At 33.1% G+C, this 24,143-nt stretch overlaps 3 protein-coding genes across 3 annotated transcripts; all 3 read right to left on the reverse strand.

Moving 5' to 3' along the window:
• Positions 1-3,864: 3,864 nt before the first annotated feature.
• Positions 3,865-9,672, reverse strand: LOC105165425 (sodium/calcium exchanger NCL2). Its single transcript, XM_011084428.3, has 9 exons — positions 9,101-9,672; positions 7,098-7,322; positions 6,824-7,008; positions 5,824-5,969; positions 5,498-5,741; positions 5,192-5,337; positions 4,730-4,988; positions 4,349-4,636; positions 3,865-4,268 (listed from the first exon to the last, which is right to left on the reverse strand). The coding sequence occupies exons 1-9, from the start codon at positions 9,531-9,533 to the stop codon at positions 4,020-4,022; spliced, it is 2,175 nt and encodes a 724-aa protein (XP_011082730.1). The 5' UTR covers positions 9,534-9,672; the 3' UTR covers positions 3,865-4,019.
• Positions 9,673-10,844: 1,172 nt separating this feature from the next.
• Positions 10,845-15,371, reverse strand: LOC105165819 (sodium/calcium exchanger NCL1). The gene is made up of 9 exons (XM_011084982.3): positions 14,910-15,371; positions 13,545-13,757; positions 13,257-13,444; positions 12,731-12,876; positions 12,379-12,643; positions 12,105-12,250; positions 11,669-11,924; positions 11,298-11,585; positions 10,845-11,216 (listed from the first exon to the last, which is right to left on the reverse strand). Exons 1-9 carry the CDS (start codon positions 15,301-15,303, stop codon positions 10,968-10,970), a joined length of 2,145 nt encoding a protein of 714 aa, XP_011083284.1. The 5' UTR covers positions 15,304-15,371; the 3' UTR covers positions 10,845-10,967.
• A 5,408-nt stretch (positions 15,372-20,779) lies between these two features.
• Positions 20,780-22,873, reverse strand: LOC105165424 (basic leucine zipper 34). Its single transcript, XM_011084427.3, has 4 exons — positions 22,165-22,873; positions 21,866-21,956; positions 21,644-21,770; positions 20,780-21,358 (listed from the first exon to the last, which is right to left on the reverse strand). The coding sequence occupies exons 1-4, from the start codon at positions 22,698-22,700 to the stop codon at positions 21,201-21,203; spliced, it is 912 nt and encodes a 303-aa protein (XP_011082729.2). The 5' UTR covers positions 22,701-22,873; the 3' UTR covers positions 20,780-21,200.
• Positions 22,874-24,143: the final 1,270 nt, after the last annotated feature.

Here is a 24,143-nt window from a genome sequence, read left to right on the forward strand (position 1 = left end):
ATGAAATTGTAATATTTATTAAAAAATTATTTTATATATATTGTTATAGAAATAACAATTTACAATTAAATATCTTGCTCTCCTTAAGGAGATTCAAGCCCACTGCAACAGACTTCTCATTGGTCCAACAACATTACTCTTGACTTGTCCTCTTCAGGATACAACAACCCGACAACGTCGTATGGCTTTAATTCACTCCGGACAAGTAATAGAGTTCAAACCTCCACTAAAAAGGAGCACATTCCAACAACTAATATAATTATCTCTTATAAAATAATTGCATGTAGTATATGTGTATGTGTGTACTTCAAAACAAGTAGAATGATGTCCTCTTTCATAGGTGTAGAAATCATCCATTATTTTAATGTGAATTAATGGACAATTACGTAATAGAAAGTGGTGATAAGTGAATAGTAATATGTATGAATATGGTGTAATAATGAGATGATGGTATTAAAAAGAGATTATTACAAATATTATGACTATAAACATCCATTGGTCTCAACTTCAATGAGAGGAATATGAAAAGACATACACTTTAATTTAAATATTAAAATGCAATATATATATGTATATTAACATATATGCATATTTCCTTGTTTTCATTAGGAAAGGAAAAAGCAGTATGAGTTGGTTGGTTTTGATAAATTGATTAATAGATTGTGAAATTTGTAAATTAAATATAAAATATTTAAATTTACGTGGTACGGATAATTTTCTTATATGTGAGGTTGTTTAAGATCAATTTTATTAGTATGAATTTTTGTTATTATAATACAAGATCATCCATTAATTACTTATATTTGTGCGTGCATGATGCCGCACTCAAATCGTCTGCATAATTAAATATTATTTTTAAAAATATCTTTAATGGAATAAATTAAAAATATTTTAAAAAATATATAAGAAGCTAATGCTACATGTAAATTGAGAAGGGACAACTCGAAAATTAATAAAAGAGGGATAAGTGTAGAAAATTTGGTGAAATAACATAAAAAAAAAAATGGCGGACGAAACTTTAAGAAGGCCCTCTTCTATAATACCAGAATATCAATTATACATTATGTCTGCATAATTTTGTAAAATTACAATTTTACTCTTAATACAAAAATGTATGCCAAAAAAATTTACCCGCGAACCCCCACCTTTGAGTAGACCAACCAATTCAACATAAGGTTGAACTAATAATTTATGAATTTAAATATAATATTGGGTCAGATTTCACACTTTGACAATAGAGTGGGTGAACAACTTTACTGCACTCATTTAAGCCTCTGAAAAATTCATGTTAGGAGACTTCATGCCGTGATTTAGGTTGTATTCGATTTATTTTAAATATAAGTTTGTTTTGAAATTAAAAAAAGAAAAGAAAAGAAAATATTTTATTAATATATATATGTATATGTATATGTATATATTTCCTAAAGAAATGAATTAGGTAGTGCATTTTGATATGGTAGTTGGATGTAAACGCGTGTTCAAAAGGCAGAATCACACTTTTGGATGAATGGGGAATTTAAGGCGAGAGGGTGAACATGACGTGACGATGTAGGTCCGTTTTACTTGCCAAAATGCAAATGATTGAAAGAAAAAGTACAAAATCTTAAACAGGGTGTGAACGAAGTACGTCTGATGAAGATTGGAGAAGGCACGTACCAGACTTTTTTGCATCAATTATCTTTGGGGTAAATTAGTACGCATTCTTTGAATTTGTCCTAATTATAAACACTTATTTATTATTTAAAAAATTATAAAATATTTTTCAAAAATTATAAATATTTGAACAAATACCCTCATACAATGAGCTACCACAAGGGTGTATTTGTTAGAGTATTTATAATTTGATGGGGTATTTGTAACTATAACAAATTTTAGGAGAGCCTGTTGTAATTTACCCTAATCTTTATTATACGTTTCTCTCTTTTTAAATATAAATAGAAAAATAAAGGTGATATCATACAACCCTATTACAAAAATCATATCTCAATATGTTCGACAATTTTGATCACCGTGCAAATTTGTTTACTTCAAGTGATAAGGTCGAACGGTATGGGATATCTGAATTTGTCTTATTTTACTTGCATGGCTGGCCTGATATTAATCAAGCCGCCCCATAATAAGGACGACTAGATGAAAAATAACTATCTTGAATGGGTAGAATATTTAATTCCACCATATCCATATAGGTGGAATTAAATGTAAATATATCATTTTATATGTCCCAATTATTGAAAAAAAAATATTCATAATAATGGGCGTATCTATTAAAATGCCTAATATTATTGCAACTCATTAGGAAACAAAATCCCCCCCCCCCCTCCCCCCAATTTTCTACATCTTCTCTTATTTAGACCATCCTAATTTTTTCAGCAATCAATATCATCACTCTCATGTTCTCTCAATCTCTCTCTCTAGAAGATAATACACAAACATAATATTTTTATAAATTAAAATAATAATATAAATAATTTATAGATACGTTAATATTAATATATGTAAGTAGCATATATCTTAAAATTTTTATTATTTTAAAATGTAAAATATAAACATATAAATTTAAAAAAAATTAATCTTTTAATGATATTATTGTATCTTATTTATAAAGTTATGGTAGTATTATTTTTTAACATTTTGATAATATTATATCGAATTCGGGGTCCAAAAAATATTTAGATTTTACGCTACATATACAGAAAAAAATATAATTTAGCCCCCTATAATATTGTAAATGTGCAAAATTACTCTTTTATAGTTTTTTTTAATAATTTATCCCCTATATTTTTTAAAATAAAATAATTTTCCTTTTCGAAAAATAATTTACTGATTTGTAATGTCACATAACATAAATTGCATTACACTGCTAATATATTAACATTTATTACAATTCTTTCTCAATGGGGTTGTAAGTGGAATAGTGTAATTACATCCAAAATAAAAACCCTAAAAATATGAGAAGGAAATACATATTAAAATGCTATGCACGTCACTAAATGTTGTTCCTTTGTTTCATTGCCCCAATTTATTTGTTAATTTCACTAATTCTTTAATATGATTATAAATGAGTTAATCAACAATTTAAAATATAGTATTCAATAATATGACATATTTAATATATTTGATGATGAAAGAATTAATATATTTGCCTTTTTATTCTTAAAAACAAGCAATTATTTTGGGAGTGAATATCAAGATTTGATAAGTTTCGCAATTTCTCATGCATAAATTCAGTTAAGGATTTGTTTGGTTGGTATAATTTGCCCATAATATCTCCAGAGTTGGATTACAAAATAGACCCAAGTGGCTAGAACTCGCCATGTTACTTGTCCTTCATAAAATTGGCCTCATATGATTAGATTAATGGGTTAATCACTTTCCCCCAAATTCTAAAATTATACTTACACTTTTTTTAGAAATTCGATGGTTACACTTGACCCTTTTTTCTTAGAATTTGGACCAAAAATATTAGATAAATTTTTAATGTCATTCTTTATTTAATATTCTCAAGCAATGAATTTGTACTTATATTATATTCTCATGTAATAATTTTGTATAAGAAAAAAAATATAATGATGTTAATCTTATTTCGTATATACATATATTATATTACATTTATTTCTTTATAAGTATAAAAATATAATGAGAATGTTAAATAATGGGCAAGAGTAAAAATTTATGTACTTTTTTCTACACCAACATTCTTCGTCCAAACCTTAACGGATGGAGTCAGGTCTAAAGGGAGAAACTTTGAAGGAAATGTAAGTATAATTTAAAAAAAAAAAAATTGGGGGAAAGTGCAATTTTATATTTTTAGAGGGGTCTAAGTGTAATTAATCCTAAATTAAATAGAGTTAATGCTAATAAGAATTACCATTTAAAAACTTCTTACTCATTTTTCTCAAAAAGAAAATGGAATTAGGGTTCATGAACAAGCAATAAGCCTTAATCAACAAGAGGCAATACCAGGTAAGATAACCTGTGTCAAAATTTGGCTACTTCTGCAATTGTTACCTTGTCACAGTCTAGGATGACCACTTGAAATCACCAAGAACATTAACTAGGACCAAAGACATTGGATACAACAGATAAGCCAAGAATGATGTCCAAACAGGGAAAATAGTGCTGAAACTTGCAAGGCATCCCATAACAGCAGAAACAATGAGGACCATAAGAACCTCGACCGAGAAGTCCCAAGACAATCCACGGAAATAAATCAGGGAAAGAAGAACGGAAAAGCCCAGAAGGTTGTTCATCAACACCGTACCGTATATCTGCATTGTTTGAAACATCGTGTTAGCTCCAATGAGTAACGATTTTCTTTATGTTTCAACAGCAAATAAGAGAAGCAAACCTCTGAAAATGTCAAAGAATTGATGTTTAGTTTCTTCCTGCGCACTTCACTGATAGCCGATATTGCTATTCTTGCATTTGTAGCCAACGGGACAAAGATGAAAGCAATGAAGAATGACGGTATGTTTGCAGCTTCTGAAAGATTCTGAACACTGTGGATAAGGGGTTCGGCTAGAAGACCTAGCATAACAATCCCGAGCACCACAAGGGCTATAGCTTTTGTCCATGCAAGTACAGATTTATCGATCAATTTATCTTCCACCAACTTTTCTGTCTGTTCCCATTTTTCCTGCATGGTTTATCGCAAAAGGATTACATATTCATGAAATCCACACTAAAAGCAGTCTCAAATACGAGCAAGCCTTGTAAGAATTCGACTTACTTGATAACCAGAATCCTTGTATATCTCAGGTGTTGTAGTTTGATTAACATAAGATGATTTCAGCCATTTGGACAACCCAGTCACAAATTCTTCCTCGTTTATCAACTGATCTCCACTTACATCCAGTTCTTCCATCATTTTGGATGCTGCAGCATCTATATCATTTGGTATGATCCCGAACTTTATATCCATCATAAGGTCTTTGAGTTCAGCATGTGAAACAAAATCATCTTTATCATGATCAATGTCTTTAAACAACCTGCAATTTACTGGTTAGTCAAATACTGTTTGTAGGATTTGCTGCGCAAGCTTTGCATGATATTCTTGTATTTAAATACAACAGAGTAAAGATGCAAGTTCTAAACCTTAACTAAATCTTTTGTTTTTATTTTCATGGATCATGAGGAGCCTAATTTTTTCTAGTATTCAAATACAGAGGGTATGATTTTGAAAATATTTCACCTTTTTATAGCAGGTAAATCCGGAGTTCCGTTTCCTGTCAAAAGGCTCCCATGTACGGAGGCCTTAAGATGCTCTAAAATGTCAGGAATTAGATTTTTCATCATTTCACGTTCTTCCCTTTTCTTTTCGATCCAAGGTTGGAGAACCTAATCAAGATACATAGAATTGAAATCATGAACAAGGTAAAAGTCATCAAATTACATCGGAATATCAAACAGCATTACTTGATAAAAGAATTACACATAAAAGTTCAGTAAGTCATAATACAAAATTTCATATTATAATATGTAGAACAAAGCAGAGTACCTCATTTAAGTGATAAGTTTTGTCCGAATCCTTTTTTGTCTCCTCAATCCATTTCTCCATTCCCTTAACAAATTCATCAACAGTTATCTTCTTGTCTTTGTTGGCATCAAATTCCTTCATCATATCTTCAGTCACTTTATCCTTGTCGGAGTATAATTTTCTAAATTTAATTTCCCGGAGAAAGTCTTTGAGCTCAGCCGCTGTAAGATACTTATCTCCATCTTGATCTGTTTCTTCAAATATCCTGCAGGAAATTATTATGGAAGTTAGACGACCCATGAATGCCCAACTAGATATGAAAGACTTCAGAACTTAATGAATCATACCTCCTTATTACTGATAAATTTGGTCCACCGTCATCGGTAAAGAGACTCCCCATAGTCTGATACTGCACATGTTTAAGTATGTCCACCACTAAATGCCCATGCTTTAGATATAAAAGCTGCCTCTTCTGAATCCAAGGCTGAAACAACTGCTCAACGTACGAAACCAATATTTCATCAATAAAGATTTGTTGAACAAGTGAGGACCCTTTAGAAGTGCATGTACATCTAAGTTACTGATAAAATCAAATTGGCATGCAGCAGTAATTTCTAAAAACTATATTTCACAACCGAAAATTAGTTCGGCTTCACACATAATGTACTCAGAACCAATAAAGCTAGATCTATTAGCAATGGATTAAGGAATGAACTGAATTATAACTATAAGCAGTGTTTTGACTTTGAAAACAACTATGCTTTTAGGTTAACAGTGAGACAGGCATATCATACATCTTGTTGATGCTCGTCAGTCCAGTCCTTCACAAGGTTCCCATTTGAGTAAGACCTAGAGACAATTACACTAACACATCACCAAATTTAGGCATATTACCAAGAATCCGTTGATCTTGGAAAGCTGCACACGTTTCCCAAAAGTCATATCTTACACTACAAATTCCCCACAAAACCAGATGGTGAAACAGGAACTATTAATATAAAAAACGATATATTGATGGTTTTTCTTTTTGTAATATATCCAAACCTCATATCTGCCTATGTCGTTATCCCTACCATTTAAAAATGCAACTCTTATGCATACTCTAACTTTTGCCTTTCACATTAGAGCATAAAAGCAGAGTCCGCAACAAGCCGTTTAGTGCTAAAGATTTCTAACTACTTGGGAGCTTCAGTTAACATAATATTTTATTGCCAAAGAACCATGTTTACCCATACTGAGGTAGCAACCAGATGGCAAGATGTTTTCACAGAATGTACAAACTTTCCAAATTTCAAAGAGATATCAAACATTTCAAGCTTGAGCAAAACATAGTCACAAGTGCAATACCTGATAGAAGAAGTAAGAAAGCAAGAATATTACAGAAACAACAAGAGCGATCACTACGAAAACTCGCTCCCAGAACAAAGATAAACGGAAGAGTCTTGGAAATTGGATGATAGTAAACGGGATCACTGAAACAAGCATAATTCTTGCAGTGTAACCTGTCCATGAATCTGTCACCAACCCATAACCTGAAGCAGCCAAAAGCAGCCATTTTCAAGGAAATCCACGCACAACATGATAAACATAAGGATTATGCTTGAAAGGAGAAGAATTATACCAGGCCATAGTGATAAGAACAGTCTTTCAAGAGGGTTCTTTTGGTTCGGACAATCTGAAGAAGATGCAGCATCAGACTGCAAGTAATCGGAGAAATCTCGAGTACCGAGGATAACACAGGTTCCCCACAGTAGAGTGAGAAGCAAGATTGAGGATCCGGCCAGCAATCCGACTCCGGTTAACACGCAATCTTGAGCCTCTTCTTTACTGTTCAACAGTCCCGATGCTGCCAAGAAAATGGGGCGAACGGAAAACGTTGGAGTGTTTGTCAGAATTAAAGTTGATAAGGGATAATTACACGGGTAGACATGTGGTTTGTAAAATTATATTAATTAATAATTTTATACATGGGTCTAAAGTTAATTATCAGAAACATTGATATATATTTTTTATTTGGTTAATATTATAACTTTTTAAAATAAATTAATTATAATTACATCATACAAAAATTAATAATCGATACACGTCAATTATTAATATGAAATATACATAATTAACTAATAATTATTACATTAAAACAGATCAAAGTAAAATTCGAGTCCATGAATTTTTGGTTATAAAGTCTCAAATTTGTCAATTAAATAGAGCTCGTAGGCCTTATCAGTTTTTATTCAAAGTAAATCCACCAAAGTTCTGGACCTCTGGCGGCCTTAGAATAATCTTGATTCGAGTTGGGCCTTAGGCCCAACACGTCAAATAATATTTAATGAAAAATAATAATTACATTATTAAATTAAAATAGGAATTAATAATTCAATATACCATTTCATAACTATCAAATCATAGCAATAATAACATAATAAATTGTCCCAGATCCATAGTCTTGAATTCTTGATAATTTTATGAAATTTCAACTAGCAACGTTACACAAAAATTTTATTAATAGATATCGACGAGGTCTCGAAAACAACAACTTGTAATTAAATACCATAATTTAAATGAATTAGGTTTAGAATAAAATATCCTTCACAATGATTTATATTAATCAAAGGGTAACATGACTATGACACTATAAATATAAATATAAATAAATGGTATCCAATAAATAATTTCCTTTCCATAAGGTAAGCTATTGGATTCCCATCAAATAAGTCAATCCACTTCTTACAGATCATACCATCATCTGTTAATTTTGAATATTCTACTTGCAACTTTCATTGATCAAATAATTTAATATTTAATTTTTATTTTAAATTCTGTTGCATCCTTTATTTCAATTAATATATGCTTGTTATGCATATAGAAATTATATTATTTATTTTATTTAATAAATATTAAACACGTAGTATGTATATATTAAATAAAATAAAATTTGAAGAAAAAAAAAAAAAACAATCCACATATCTACAAAGATCATAGTCATACATGCTATAGCTATGGCCGTTTAAAAAAGATTTATAAATACCATGATAACAATTGCAATGACTATGAAAAGCATTAAACTACTGTGGCGGCTGAAAACCTTAGCCTTTGCGTCCAATTAAACTTGCTTTAATTGTGTCATTATATCAATAAAAATTAAATTAATTGTTAGGAAATATTCATTTTTCTCAAGTTTATTAATAAAGTAATGTAGTCCCTTTAATTCCATCGACACATTAAAAGTCAAACCTTAGTTTTTGTAAATCAAACATTATAATCAAAGTGTAGCCAATTCATAATACATTCATATAAAATAACGAAGTTTACGATTCAAACAAAATTTAAACTTGTGATATTAGAAAATAAAAAATAGTTGAATAAATCAACCACTAAACCACTGTGCTGGTTGACGATTGATGGAGTCAATCAAGAAAATTATTTTAATTCAAATCGAGATCAGTAACATCAAAATTAATTATTTTATTGGTATATGATTAAAAAAAATGACCAATTACATCGCAAGTGTATCGTATTCAACATGACTAAACTCGGTTTAGATAAAAATTTGAGGTGGATGAAGACAAAACTTGGAGCAATACAGGAAAAAGGAAAGGGAAGCAAAGGGAAAGAGGTGTTTCGTACCAAGAAGAATGAGGGATTCAGGAAGAGAGCCGATGAGCTGAAAGGCACAGGCGCCAAACACGCCAGGACCCAGGATTTTGAAAATCCTTTCGCCTCCCGAGGCAACGTACGACTCTCCATGAAATAGTAGGTACTCATAAACCACAATCAAGAATACGTGCCCCCATACGCTCTCCGAGCACGGCAGGAACCCGTACATCTGCGAGCACGACTCGGATTCGAATTTCCCCTCACTCCCTCCAGAATCGACAATTCCTTTGAGGCGTATCGTGTCGACGGGATCAGAGGGAAATTCATTTCCGCCTGAGATTAGTGGGCGAGAAATGATTGTGGTGGGTGAGACGAGTAGGATGGTGAGGCATAGGAGAAGATTATGCGTAAGGCACAGAGGTTTCATGGTGGATGATGATGGGAGCTCAATTTTTGCATACATGAGTTGACCAGTTTTTAGTGATAATGCTGCATTCTACAGCGTCAAAGCTCCGTGCCAAGACAGGATCATGTTGGTTTTGGTAGCCTAAATGACCTTTTTGGTCCCGTAAAAAGGCACATTTTTTTATTAGTTCCACGTTTTATGAGAATTCTGTTTTGATCCTATTTTGTTACAAAAAAAAATTCAAGTTAATTGTCAAATGTCAGTTGAATTACATTGTCTTTTTATATTTAAATATTATAATTATGTTTTTTACTTTTTTGTTTGTTCAATCTTGAATAAAACAATTTATATTTATACATATTCTTTATTTTTTTTTCCAATGAATATAAATATGCCATTACTTTGAAATTTCGTCATGGAGGCACCTTCAACAGTAATTAGACTAATGTTTGACCACTTCAGTCGTTAAAAATTGACGATAAAAGTTGCGGGGAACTAACTTGATTTTTTTTTTTTAAACAAAATGGAACCAATACGGAAATTCCATAAAGCATGAGACTAATAAGAAAATGTGCTTTTTTTTATGGGACCAAAAAGGTAATTTAGCCATTTTGGTATTAAAAAAAAAGACTATGTTTGTAATCGTGTATTTCAATTTTTTATTTGGAAAAAATTACAAGAAACTCCAGTGAGATTTATTATAATTACGAATACTCTCTCGTTGTTTCAAAAATTATAAATGTCCTTAATGTTTCGATAAAATCAGGAATATCGATAATTTTTTAAATAATGGGAGTTATTTGTAAATATGTCAAACTTCATAGAAGCGGGTTGGAATTTACCCTTTCTATTTTACATGAGTACTACATTAATAGATTATTCTAATATATCATTTAATTACATTAAATTATAGTTGTCTTCCTCAAATTTAACAAAATTACAAAATACATTCTCAGATATGAAACTCTTTTTAATAATTAATTAGATGGTTAATTCATACAAAGGTGCTAAATTTAAGTAGCGCAAGGAAGGTTTTGCCAAAGGTCATATGTGAGGGAGTAGATGCAAACAACCCATATTTATAGAAACCACGCTCTTTTCATGTAAGACTTTCATGAGTGCGCTTGTACTAAAATTAACTTTCTTGCAAGGGAATTTTTTTATTAATCGAATGAAATCAATCGTATAATAAATATATTATACTTATCATATAATTAATTCAAATTTAACAAAGACTTGTTAATTTTGGGCTTCCAAGTTCAGTGTCGGTTTCCTTTCAGTTAAGATCGGTAAAGAATTCCTTTCTGTAGTATCTTTTTTCCGTTTCTCCTTTCCACGAAAATTTTTGGACAATAAAATTATGGGGTCTTTATTAACTGCTCCAATTTCATACAAAAGGGACTAAGGAATAAAAGAATATATCGATAGACTGTACAACTTTTTATGCACAGTTTACAAATTCTGTTGATCTTGAGAGACCTGGTCCAGGTTTTACGACAACCAATCAGAATCTCCAAGGATGTAGACCAAGATCAATGACAATGGATACAGCATATAAGCCAAGATTGATGTCCAAACAGGGAAGACTGTGTTGAAACTTGCGAGGAAGCCGATGATGGCTGATACCAGTAGGACCATCAGAACCTCAGCTGAGAAATTCCACGACAGACCGCGAAAATAGATCAGTGAAAGAAGAACGGCTAATCCCAGAATGTTGTTCATGAACACAGTACCGTATATCTGCATTGTCCAGATCATGTAAGTTAATGTCAAGAAATGATGGTTGTGTATATATATTTACACCTTGGCAGAGAAACAAACCTCGGACAACGTCAGAGAAGTCGTGTGTAGTTTCTTCCTCCGGGCTTCATTGATGGCAGACACTGCTAATCGAGCTGTGGTGGCCAATGGGACGAATATAAATGCAACATAGAATGATGGGATTCTTGCAGCTTTAGAGAAATCGTGAACGCTTTGGATGAGAGGTTCGGCTAGGACCCCGAGCATGATGATTCCTAGTACTAAAAGAGTTATAGCTTTTGTCCAAGCTAACGGTGACTTGTCGATGAACTTGTCTTCCACGAGCTTGTCTGTCTGTTCCCATGTTTTCTGCATGGTTTCATATCTATAAGGTTATTACAGTCTTGAGAAAAAGGGAATTAAATTTATTTATTTATTTTGTTAGTACGTACTTGATAATCATTGTCTTCACTCTCATCTGAGTTAGGACTTTGATTGCGAGCTGTGTTTAACCATCTGGACAATCCGGTAACAAATTCCTCTTCATCAATCAACTGATCTCCACTTATGTCGAGTTCTTCCATTATCTTGGACGCTGCTACATCTGCATCGTATGGGATTATGCCAAACTTGATATTCGTCATCAGCTCCTTCAACTCAAAGTATGATATGCAGTTGTCTTTGTCAAGATCGATGTCTTTGAACAACCTGCAGCATGATCAATGACCGTATTTAGACAAGCACAGAAAACGAATTCATAGTTGAACCAAAAACTATGCAAGAATGAGACCAGAAGTTGTACCTTAAACATGATCTCGCTTGCAACCAATGTATGTAATAAGCATAATACTAATTAAGGATGGGATAATTTGCTGAAAAGAAAAGTACCTTTTTATAGCAGGGACATCTGGAGTCCCATCGTCTGCCAAAAGACTCCCATAAACAGAGTCTTGAAGATGTTCTAAAATATCTGGAATCAGATGTTTCATCATTTCACGTTCTTCCCTCTTCTTCTGAATCCAAGGCTTAAGAACCTGTCACCGGACAACATGAAAAATTTCAGGCCAGTGGACAAGATTGGGATCATAGTATTCAATTATAGTAAAAAAACATCATTATTTTTGGGAAATGTCAGATAGAGTTGTATAGCTTATCCATTTACCTGGTACATGTCCTTGAGTGATTTAACCGAGTGATATCTCTTGTTCATCGCATCCTTCGTATCATCAAGCCACTTTGTCATTCCATTCACAAATTCATCCATTGTTATTTTCTCATCCTCGTCAATATCAAATTCCTTCATGATCTCAGCAGTGTTATTATCATCCTTCGACTGGAGGTTCCTGAATTTGATTTCTTGCAGAAATTCTTTGAGCTCAGAGAAAGAGATAACCTTATCTCCATCTTGATCCTTCTCTTCAAATAGCCTGCGTTGAATATAATGCCATATATGTATCAGGAGGACTATCATGTAATAACAAAGTACTGACATATGTTATCCACAGAAAGGGTACCTTCTTATGGTTGACACATTTGGAGATCCATTGTCGGTCAAGAGTTTCCCCATCGTCTCGTTCTGCAAATGTTTTAGGATGTCTACGACTAAATGCTCGTGTTTAATGTACAGCAATCGTCTCCTCTGAATCCAAGGCTGGAAGAACTGCATGATTGTGTCAAACCAAAGATTACAACAGTTAGACGCTCGCGAACATAAGTAATAAAACATGCGCTTGTTGCTAAAAGATCGAGAAATAGTATAATTACAGCAGACAACCACCTGATAATAATTCAACTACGTATCGGACTCATCTACGTTTATAGTCGCAAATTACAGCAGACAACCACTAGGAATAGAAAACTTGTTTACTTATCAGTGATATGTGGTCCAATTACCAAAATGCTCATGAAAGGATTAAATTAATGTTTGGAAGCAAAACTGTAACATAAGGTCAGGCTCCATAGATTATCAGCTGTTAAGAATATGCTTTCACGCAAATTAGCGTTGATCAAGGTAAGGTAAGATAGGCAATGGAATCCTACCTGATAGAAAAAGTAGCAAAGCAGGAACATGATTGAGACAACAAGACTGATGAGTACAAAAATTCCTTCTTCAGGAGCATAAGATAAATGGAAAATTCTTGGAATTTGGATTAACGCTAATGGTATCACGGACAGAAGCATGATCATGGAAGTGTAACTTGCGCCCAAATCCGTCACTACACCATGGCCTGTAAGAAGCAGAAGGGACCATGAATTTTACCAAAACAACAATAATTTAACTCCATAGACAATCACACTTCTTATGTAAGAGTAGTTGAGTAGACAAACCAGGCCACAAGGAAAACAACAATCTTTCAAGAGGGTTGTATCTTTTGTTGTCTGAAAGATTAGAGTGCAAATGACTGGAAAATGATTGGCTCCCGAGTATAATGCAGGTTCCCCATATTATAGTGAGTAGCAAGATTGAGGATCCAGCGAGCAAACCGACTCCCGTCAACACACATTCTTGAGCAATCTCGTCGCTGCTTGAAAGCCCAGATGCTGCAAAGAAATCCAGGCCGAGAAACAATGTTAGAAAATCCAGATAAATTTGATCGTCGATGGAGTGGCCCAAACAATTGCATCAACTGGCGAGACATATTCTCTTTTACAAACATTTGATTTTATAAAACAAGTTACTAAGAGTATTCAAATGTGACGCACTGCGACATCTGCATACGTACAATAGTGAGTCGGGGAGCAGTCATGGAGGCTGTGATGCAAATATTTAATCATTTCATAATGTCTACGGTCCAAAAATAATGAAAGAAATTTAAGTAACTAATGAATTTCAAAGGTAGGAGAAAGGTAGAAGAACTATAATTATATTTTGAAATTCAACTTGGTAGGACGAATTAATATTTTAGGGAGATTAGGTAATGGAATATTGTCCGTAGGCCCTCAAACCAAACCCCACAAGCATGCAGGACGTGATAGTTTGGGAGTAATTATTACAAGACTTTTCTAACAAGTTGTCGCTTGATAATTAATACCCATTCCATTATGCAATAACATAAACCATAACACTATTGGATAAGGGCCTCAAGATTGCTTGTGATAAAATAAAATTTAATATATATATATATATATGAAAATTAAAAATAAAAAAAATTATAGTTTTAGTCCCGTCTAATTAAATATAGGGGTGGCAATTTTAATTTTATAAGAATCCATTTTAGTTTTATCTTGTAGTTTAAAAAAATTTCGCATATTAAAGATAGAAATAGTCGCATCTTGTTAAAAGGACTAGAAAAGTACATTTAATTAAGCTGGTTATGTATTTTCTTTTGGCTATCTTTATCATTATTGTGAGAAAAATTTAAAATGACAAGACTAATTCACCAAAATAAATTCATAAATAACTAAAATGACCACCCCACATACTTACCTACTAAAATTACAATTTTTCGTATCGAAACTCACAATTAGAAGTAAATGCATCTAATATATGTGAATGGTAATTTAAAGTTTGTGTATTGATAATTATATCATAATAAAAAAGTTATATTTCATACTGGCTGTTGCATACCGGGATATTACGAATGAAATTACTAATTTTCAAACATGACTATAATTCACTGTTTTTCATCAAGAATATATATATGTATATGTATAGTTGTGAGTGTTGCGTAAAAGAATAATAATTGAGTTTACCAAGAAGAATGAGGGCTTCTGGGAGGGACCCGATAACCTGGAAAGCGCTGGCACCGAACACACCAGGGCCAAGAATCTTGAAAATCCTCTCCCCTCCGGAGGCAACATAGGATTCAGCATGGAAAAGTAGGTACTCGTAAACCAGAATCAAGAACAAGTGTCCTGGAATTGTCTTCGAACACGGCAAAAACCCGTACATTTGCTCGCAGGTTTCCTCCCTGCTGCTGCCTGAATTCCCGATGATTCCTTTAAACCCTATCGTATTATACGAAGAAAACCTGTTTTCCTCCTCCACTCCATCTGAAACCAGTCCCGGAGAACTGTTTGTCAATGGCCGACAAATCGCTCCGCTTGCAAAAAATAAGACTAATAGAAGAACAAGAGATGTTTTCATGGTGAAGTTGATCACAAGGAGGCACGTAGTTGTAAGTAATGATAATCAGGGCTGTAGAAATGTCGTGATCATCTATCTATATATATATATAGGATTAGGTGGATTAGAATATGTAGTTGTTGAGTAATTGATTAATTAATGAATTTCGGGTTAGCAGCCATGGAAGGTTCATCGTACTATCTTGTGTTGATTGACCAAGTTTTTCTTGGCGACTTTTGGCATTAATCGTACGTTGAACAAGTTGTGTGTGGGGATTTTGTGTAAGAAAGGGTTTCTTGCAAGTAACTTTCGACGTCATCGAATTAATTAATAATATATGATAATTACACACAAAATTCGTGTGTAAAATTCCCGCCTTTCTTCCTCTTCTTTTTTTTCAGATCAAGTTGAAATCAATCATTGGATGCCCTTTTTACCTGTTCTTTTGATTAACCGAGATCAACTGACGGAAAGTATTTTTCCTTTAATTGGGAAACAGAAGTAATTAAAATTTTCTGTTTTGGGTTCTCGCTCTCTCTTCCCCCTAGAGTACACATCAAATTCACCCACTAATGTGGATAAAATTAGCGAGCCCAAATATATTAAATCGAGTTTAAAATATTTTAAGAATGATATGAGTTTACAGAAATAAAAACTCCAGAAAGCCCATCAAGTACATAGATCAATAGAAAATAAAGGATGAGGGACATGCGATAGCATCGCCTTGACAGACCAGTAATGTCCGTACAACTAGTCTCAAATATAAAAACCCCTACATATAAGACGGTTAAGGTAAACTTATTTACTATTTGTACCGATATATGACTTACTCATATAACAACTTAATTTGAGCATCGGAGTGCTCACGCCGGGTCAAGTCCCACGTGTCACTTTGTGCAAGTCCCAAGCTCGTTCCACGTACCCTAAGCCCAGACGTCGAACGATAGACGACCTTTGGAGATTGGAACACGCACTACAAAAAATACAATATTTAACCGTGGTTAATTGTCATGGTTAAAAAAATAATCATAGCAAAGATTCATTGACTATGGTCATGCAACAGTTATTGGCCATTGTATCTGTAAAGGTGGCTAAAAGTCATGATAAATAACTTTTTCTATATGAATTTATTTAATCGTGATCAATAAAAAAATATTTATTATAATTTTTACTCCATAACTATTAAATTTATAGCATAAATCATTTTTTTTTTCTAGTCACATCACGCACATACCAAAATTTAAACAAAAGATCTCTCGAAATTTTGAGCCTTGAACGTACTATGCCCAAAGAACCTATGTCTGTACCTGTCTTGATCCTTCAGTATGTGGGTCATTGACACATTTAATTTAATTAATCGAGAATGATTCTATTTTGAATCCAAAAGATATATATATAAAAAAAAAAAATCATGTAAGTCAACACATTTTATTAATGGAAATGGTCTCTAGTCGACAGAATTGAATTATATGTCCAATTAAATTGGAAAGCGATATACCTTCTTATACTATTAACATAATATTTGAATATTAAGTAGTACTATATAAATATTTAATTTCTGAAATTAAATATTAATTTAACTTTTATATCTATATTCAGAATTTTAATTTACAAAAGACTTTTGCCACAATTTTGAGCTAAATTGAGTCAGAGTTAAAATCATATATATTTTCTAAAATTTCAAACCTCTGAAGAATGTGAGAAAATACGAATTTTCTACTTTTTTTTATTGAAACAAACCTTATTTAATTGATTTACTATTCTAGTTGTTTTTTTTTTTTTCATATATTAGTAAATTAATGGAAAAAGCTACACGCATATTATGTGGATATCATCTTTTCTTATTGAAGAAAAACGACTACATGACCTACACATGTTATTGAACTTTTGTTTTAAAGTTAGACCGAAATTGAGAATTTTTTTAAAGCTATTGGATTATTTTTAAAATTTTGTAAGAATTTAGATTAAAAATATCCAAACTCTAAGTTATAGTATAAAAAATGTAATTTTAACTTAAGACCGAATAGAAGAAAACTAGAAGATCATGTATGTTGGAATTTGATTAAGTAGTATGTTGGAATATTCAAAAATTCTTAGCCACCGTTTTTTCCCACATAATTCTTCTCAATGTATTGACCATAAACCTAAACTTAGAGGAAAGACATTAAAACGTGTTTCTTTTGATAACGACGTCAGGATATATATGGTTGGCTCTTTTCATGTACAGATATAGAGCTATATTTTAGAAGTTATTATGCCAAATATATATCTTACTTTTATCAAATGCTTATCATATTCTGATTGGAGTCAAGTTGGGTTCGACAAGATCCACATTAAACAAAGGGCTAGTTACACTTTTCTCCTCTAAAATTTGGTGTAATTATTATTGGGTGGAGAGCCCATTTATGATTACAGAAATAATATATAAAGATGTACAAGATATTAACCGAAAATTACATTAACATAAAACAGCGGAAATAATCGGTGGTATCAGAGCGTTGGTCAACAAATAAGTCATCTGATTTGAGAAATTACATCTAGTACCCTTGAGATTTATTTTCGTTTAACAAATAAGTACTATGTTGGTTAAAATTAATTGAATTTATTGATATTAACAAAAAAAAACTAGATGAGAAGTGATATTTAATATCGATTGATTTGTTACTAACTTATTGTACGCCAACGATCAAGGATTTCACAATACCATGTGGACCTGCAATGTTGTTTGGGAGGAATTAGCAGCAGTACTTGCCGAGGTCGGGATACTACACAGATTTGGTGAAGCAAGTCCAACTGAAGGTGAGATATATTCTTTTTAACTTTCAAGTTTGACATCATAAGACCATTTTACATCATGAGAACTGATGAAGAAAACCTGGATTTGGTTGAGCAGGAAGTTGATGCGGCTGCGGGTGACATTGCAACAACACCACACCGATGGTACGTAGTCCCGATTCAGTCACATTCGAACAGGGTTTGATTGTTCGTGAAGCGGAAACGCATTTGTTGGATTTTCTAAGATGTCTTCGTGAGGGGTTATTTGGTGGAAGCCTTGCATTTGCACCCGAACAACATCAAGGATTTCACAACACCTGAGGCATACGCATGGCATAGGCCCTTAGGAACGGTGAGATTCCTGCTGCCTTCCTGAAGCCCCAGTCAGCCAAACTTTTCGTTGCCAATGCAAGAGCTTCACCATTGCGCCTCCTAATTACAACTCTTTAGTTTTTATGTACTACTTACGTTCGGCCCGATCATCTGTGTTTGATCTCGTATCCTACTTCATATATATATATATGTGCATGCCGGCCAGGCGTGTAATATTCTTACGTGGATCTTATGTTAGGCATTTCCAAAGGGGGCCATGTTGATTCCCGACATGGACGAAGCATTATTAAGCGTATATTTGAAAGCGGGACGTTGAAGGACTCGGAAAACAGCTTGATATATAGCATGGGAGAAATGTGTGGACAACGACACAGTGAGTCTAAGTCCCCAGAGCTTCTTTATGCTATTTTTATTCAGTGGAGGCACATCGACAGCCGCAATAGCATTTAATATACTATTTTCGGAGCAAACGGATCGTTGAAAACTCCATGGCTCAAGATAGAGGGATTTGGATGCTGATACTGATACTGATGGTCCTCAAGAAATGGAGAGCCAGAACGAATCACGGAAAATTCACCAAAATCTTCTTCACCTTATGGACATGACTCTGAATACATACATTTCCGAATCAAGATTTTCTTGATTCGTTCACGTAGTGAAAAAATGTGTAACATGGTAGCTAGCTAGTGTTACCGTTCAGGCAGCATTAGAGTATGCAAGAACCTTGACAACACAAGTACAGGTGTGTGTCTTTTTACAATGTTGTTGTACTACACACTTTTCCCATCTCAACTCCTAAGTTTCCCTGCTTGGTCCACACATACACACATGAATTAGCAGTAAAAATGGTTAACGTATCATATTAATGCCAATGCATATTGACTTCAATGTGGAGATATTCAAGAAGAGAATAAAGTCGCTTTCAACAGGTTTTTGTGCATACAGCTCGAATTTTCTGTTACAAATTGGTTGTTTCAATCTACATACATATGTCACTCGTATAAGATCAGTTTAAATATATTTTTTATTTTATAATTTTGATATTTTAGTATTTTTATCTTTTATCTTTTTAAGATTGTAAAATAGTTAACTAATTTTTTGAGATTTTGGTTCTTTAAGTACCGAATTTTGCAAAAAAATTGTTGAAATAAATAATGTGTTTCTCGCGATTATGGCATTTTTATCATTTATCTTTCTACAAGTTGCAAAATATTCCTGAAACTTTTTGATATTTCACAATTTTGGTCCTTTCTGGTGCCGAATTTTACAAAAATTGCATAAATAAATCATTGTCGTGTTATTTTTTTTTTTTAATTTTTCATCCATGTTGGTGAAAGTGAACTAATCAAAACAAAATCTTCAATTTGAATGAAGCACGTGAGGCACACATGATTTATTACTTCAATTTTTTGCAAAATTAATTCATCAAAAGAACCAAATTTGCAAAATATAATAAAGTTATAGGATATTTTTGCAATATTAGAAAGATAAAGGATAAAAATAATAAATGCCAAAATTACATGACCAAAAATATATTTTAAGTCATATAAGATCTAACCATAAATAAAATACACAATATCTTCTCTATACACCTGACCTGTTTATATACGTTGAATAGAGTAAAAGATGGAATATGGTTTATAAGAAGATCTAATCCAATCTTTGTGAAAAAAACTACACAAGCTATACGTCTTTACATGCAAAATATTATTTACACTGCAAGAAGTCAATCGAGGTACATATAAATTGATATTGATTTATTTTTGTTAATATCAATAAATTTGATAAATTTTATGTAACGAGGTCAATTTGTTAAATAGAAATAATATTAGAAATACTAGATATAATTCTACAAATAATATAAAATTTAAGTATAATTATATTAAATTAGAGGGAGATGGAGTAATTATCCCAATATAAGCACCATCTTCTCAAGGGTCTATTTGCTCGCTGACTTAAACTTTTTAAATCATTTTTAAGTTTAATTATAATTAATTCGAGCGTATTGGATTATTCGAATTTCATAGCATACAAGGATTTCATTTTGTAAGATTTAAAACTTTTGGCCAACTATATATATATATATAATTTAATATATTAATTATTTCAGAATGAAGTAATTTTATAAATTAATTAAAATTACTATCAATTATTGAAGAGTTGGATGAAAGTCGCTTTAAATAATCCTTTCAGAAATATTAAAAAAACTCAGTTCATTGTAACTTTGTCTTTTAGAATTCGATCAACTAAAAATCATGCAAGGACGCGTCTATATTTTAATTAAATACATAAATAAATAATAGAACTAATTAACATTTTATACATTTCTTAAAAATAAAATAATAAATCATACAACATATATATATATATATATTCACTGAACCAAAAATAATACTCTAGCTATAATACAACATTATAGCAATATAATTAATAAATCTCCAACCCAAAAATCAGTAAGTTAATATCTCAAGGAGTTACATTACAGATTAAAAAAATAAAGAAATAAATAGAAAAAATGAAATAACAAAAAACAAAGAAGTCTAATAATAAAAAAATGAAATAAGAATGACAAGGAGAAATTGTTCTTGACAATCCGAAACCTAACTAAGAATAATCACAATTAAGAGTACTACAAAAATCATCAAGTCATGATCATGATTTCCAACTGTCCACGTGTCCAACAAGAATGGCCCTACCACGACAGCATTAGATTAGAAAGATAGAGACACCCCATGTGATCGCATGCCAATTAATCTGGTACGTACTTTTCCTAGAATTGCATCATAGCCGCTCATTCTCCACCCACAGAATTATTGTTCCTCCTCCGTACAACCTCTCTTGCTGAAGGCTGCAGCTGGCGGTGGCGCGGCTGCGTCGGCGGTGGATTTGTTGTCCATCTTCTTCATGTTCTGTTCGTGGTAGATTTTTCGTAGTCTCTCGATCTCCTTCTTAAGTGCTTCTTGATGAGCTGTGATCATTGGATCAACATAATCAATATATATATATATGCATAATTTGAAAAAAAAATGAATTACATCATTCATGTTAATTTAATAATATCAGTTAATAATTTAAAATTAAATTAATATATAATTACGTCATAAATAAAATTCAAATGTATTTATTTTTTAATTCAAGAATCTTTTAATTATTTGTCAGAGCAACAAGAAATTAGGTGAGTGATTGCATGTGCGATATAATTAATTGAACACATAAAAAGCGTTAAATATAAACCGTTTTTGGGAGGTCTTACCATCTTTGAATATTTTGTCTTGAGCCAATGCGGCTATGCGCTGCTTAAGAGCACTGTTGTCCACATTCAGTAGGAGCCTCTGATGGTCCAGAAATGCGACTCTTGGTGACAATGCTGATACCTCAGTCTTTGCATTACAACATCATCATTAGTTAATTAATTAGTACAAAATTAGGCGTACCTATACTTAATTAAGAAAAATACGTATATGTATATGCTTACCTGTAATGTGGTTACACTTCTTTCTAGCTCAGAAATGTACTGTAACTTCCTCACTCGCGACCTCTGAGCTGATTGCCGGTTCGCCAAGATTCTGAATTATGTTAATGCAGTAATAATTAATGACCCAGATTAATTAAACACTAGCTCTAATCACATTATTAATTAATCATATAATCTAATCTGCGAATATTGAATTGTAAATGTGTAGCTAGATTTACAGGGAATTTTTCTTGATTAGGGTTTTGCACCAATTGATTTGTTAATGATAATTAGTATTCGAACAATTTCATTAATTGTACCTCTTGATCCGTTTCGGGTCGACAATGGTATCGCCTGCGGCGGGAGTATTGTCAGAAGATTTAGCCTCAGGAGGCGTCGACGTCTCCGCGGCCGGTTTGCATGAACTATCCACCTCTCCAGGCTCAGCCTTGGGCTGCAGGCAGTGGTGCTCGGGTGAGGATTTCTTCTCATGAATTTCAGTACTGTTCTGATCCGAGGGCGTGGAGGGGTTGGAGGAGGACCTGGTGGCGGGGATATCGTCGGAGAACATGTTCCTGAGCTGCTCATCGTCCAGCCTCTCGAACCCATTGTTGTTGTTATTGTCATGCGACTCTTCCATGAACGACGTGGGCGCCTCCACGAAGGCAATGGGGTCGCTCACAGTGCGGCGGTGGGCGCTCCGGCGCGACGCGGAGAAGTCGAGGAAGTCATCCATCCAAGAACCCGGCGGGGCGGCGGTGGAGGGAGTGGGCATGATTTGGAATGGAAAGGAAGGCCAATTGTGGGACATGGACATAGACATAGTAATGGGGGGTTTGGGCGGTAGCTGCTCCATGCACTGAGCAAGAAAGCGCGACAACCTAGATAGCTTGGGTGGGTGCGACTAATCACAAGAGTAAGTAACGACTTTGGACAAAATCTTGGTTGATGGTTCTAAGGGACAAAGAGTTGAGAGATTTAAGGAATGAGATAAGTTATTTATATGTATAGGTAGCAATGTAAGAAAGAAGATGGCATGATAATGTTATAGTTACATTTGTTTCTGTTAATGTTGGTGAACAGAGCCTATTGGGGGAGGGGGGGGGGGGGTTGCAGGGTCACATGGGGGGGTTGGGATGGGGGAATAGGACAGCTAGCAACAGCTGGTTTGAGAAGAAGGGTGATCCCAATAACAACGGTTTCACTGGAAAGTAGTAGTAGTTTAATAAGCGGGGAATCAGGCCTCCACGTGCCGATGTGACTTTCCTCCCCCTCTCCCTCCATCCTCTCTTTCATATCTTTCTTTTCTTTCTTTTTTTCTCTATCCCGTACCTAGATTTCATTCGAGGGATTTGCATTCTTGTAAGTTGGTATTATATTTTTCAGTTGATGATCAAATTGAGTGTCCTATCAAGGAGTTGAATTTCACATTACACATCGTTGTTAATTTTTTACAAAAGCATTAAAAGCTAATGGTAATATATATTATGTAATGCAGCCTTTAATTAATTTTATATAGTACTGAACTTGATCAATTCAAAAAAATATAATACTAAACTTGCAAGAACTTCTGTATTATGAAATTAAAAATACAATTTCCTCATTTTATTCCAAAACAGTATAATTAACCTTTTTTTTAAACTATTAGATCATTTTAATATTTACAACACATGTAAAATCGTACAATTAAGCCTCCCTATAAATATTGGCCTCCATGCATCAGGTATAAGTTTTGGCTACCCCACCCTTCCTGAATACTTCAATAATTGTATTAATCAATTGTGGACTAATTTAACCATCCTCCACTCCGTTCTAACGATTGTGCTTTGCAAATCTTGTATTGAAGATTCAATGCCTACCCATTTCAGTTGGGTAGCAATCAAAAGAACACTGTACTAGTTTATTTTTTTTTTAAAACAACAATTAAAAATGGAGGATTCCTCTACAATCATACTGATATCAGTAAAAATAGTACTCAGGTCTACTTGGAGAGCGAAGTAGTGAAATAAAGTGCTAGAAAATTGAAGAGCGTAAATGAGTGGATTGAGATGTTATTCCTTGTTTTTCATGTACAAAAGAAAGATTGATGTTGAAGTAAAGTTCTAAATACAAGAAATAATTTTCGTTTTAGCTAAAGTTGTAGTATGTAGGCTCAAATTGTAGTCTAAAGGTAAAAATTGTCTTCTCTTGCTAGGGGAGTTATTTATTTATAGACAAATTTTAGTTGGTTGGATGTCATAGATTTAGTGGAGAATTATCTCAATATGACTGGATAAGGCTGAATCCCTCGTGGATTCAG

Source organism: Sesamum indicum, linkage group LG12 (assembly GCF_026168435.1).
Source record: "Sesamum indicum cultivar Baizhima isolate 11 linkage group LG12, ASM2616843v1, whole genome shotgun sequence".
Classification (NCBI taxonomy): Eukaryota; Viridiplantae; Streptophyta; class Magnoliopsida; order Lamiales; family Pedaliaceae; genus Sesamum; species Sesamum indicum.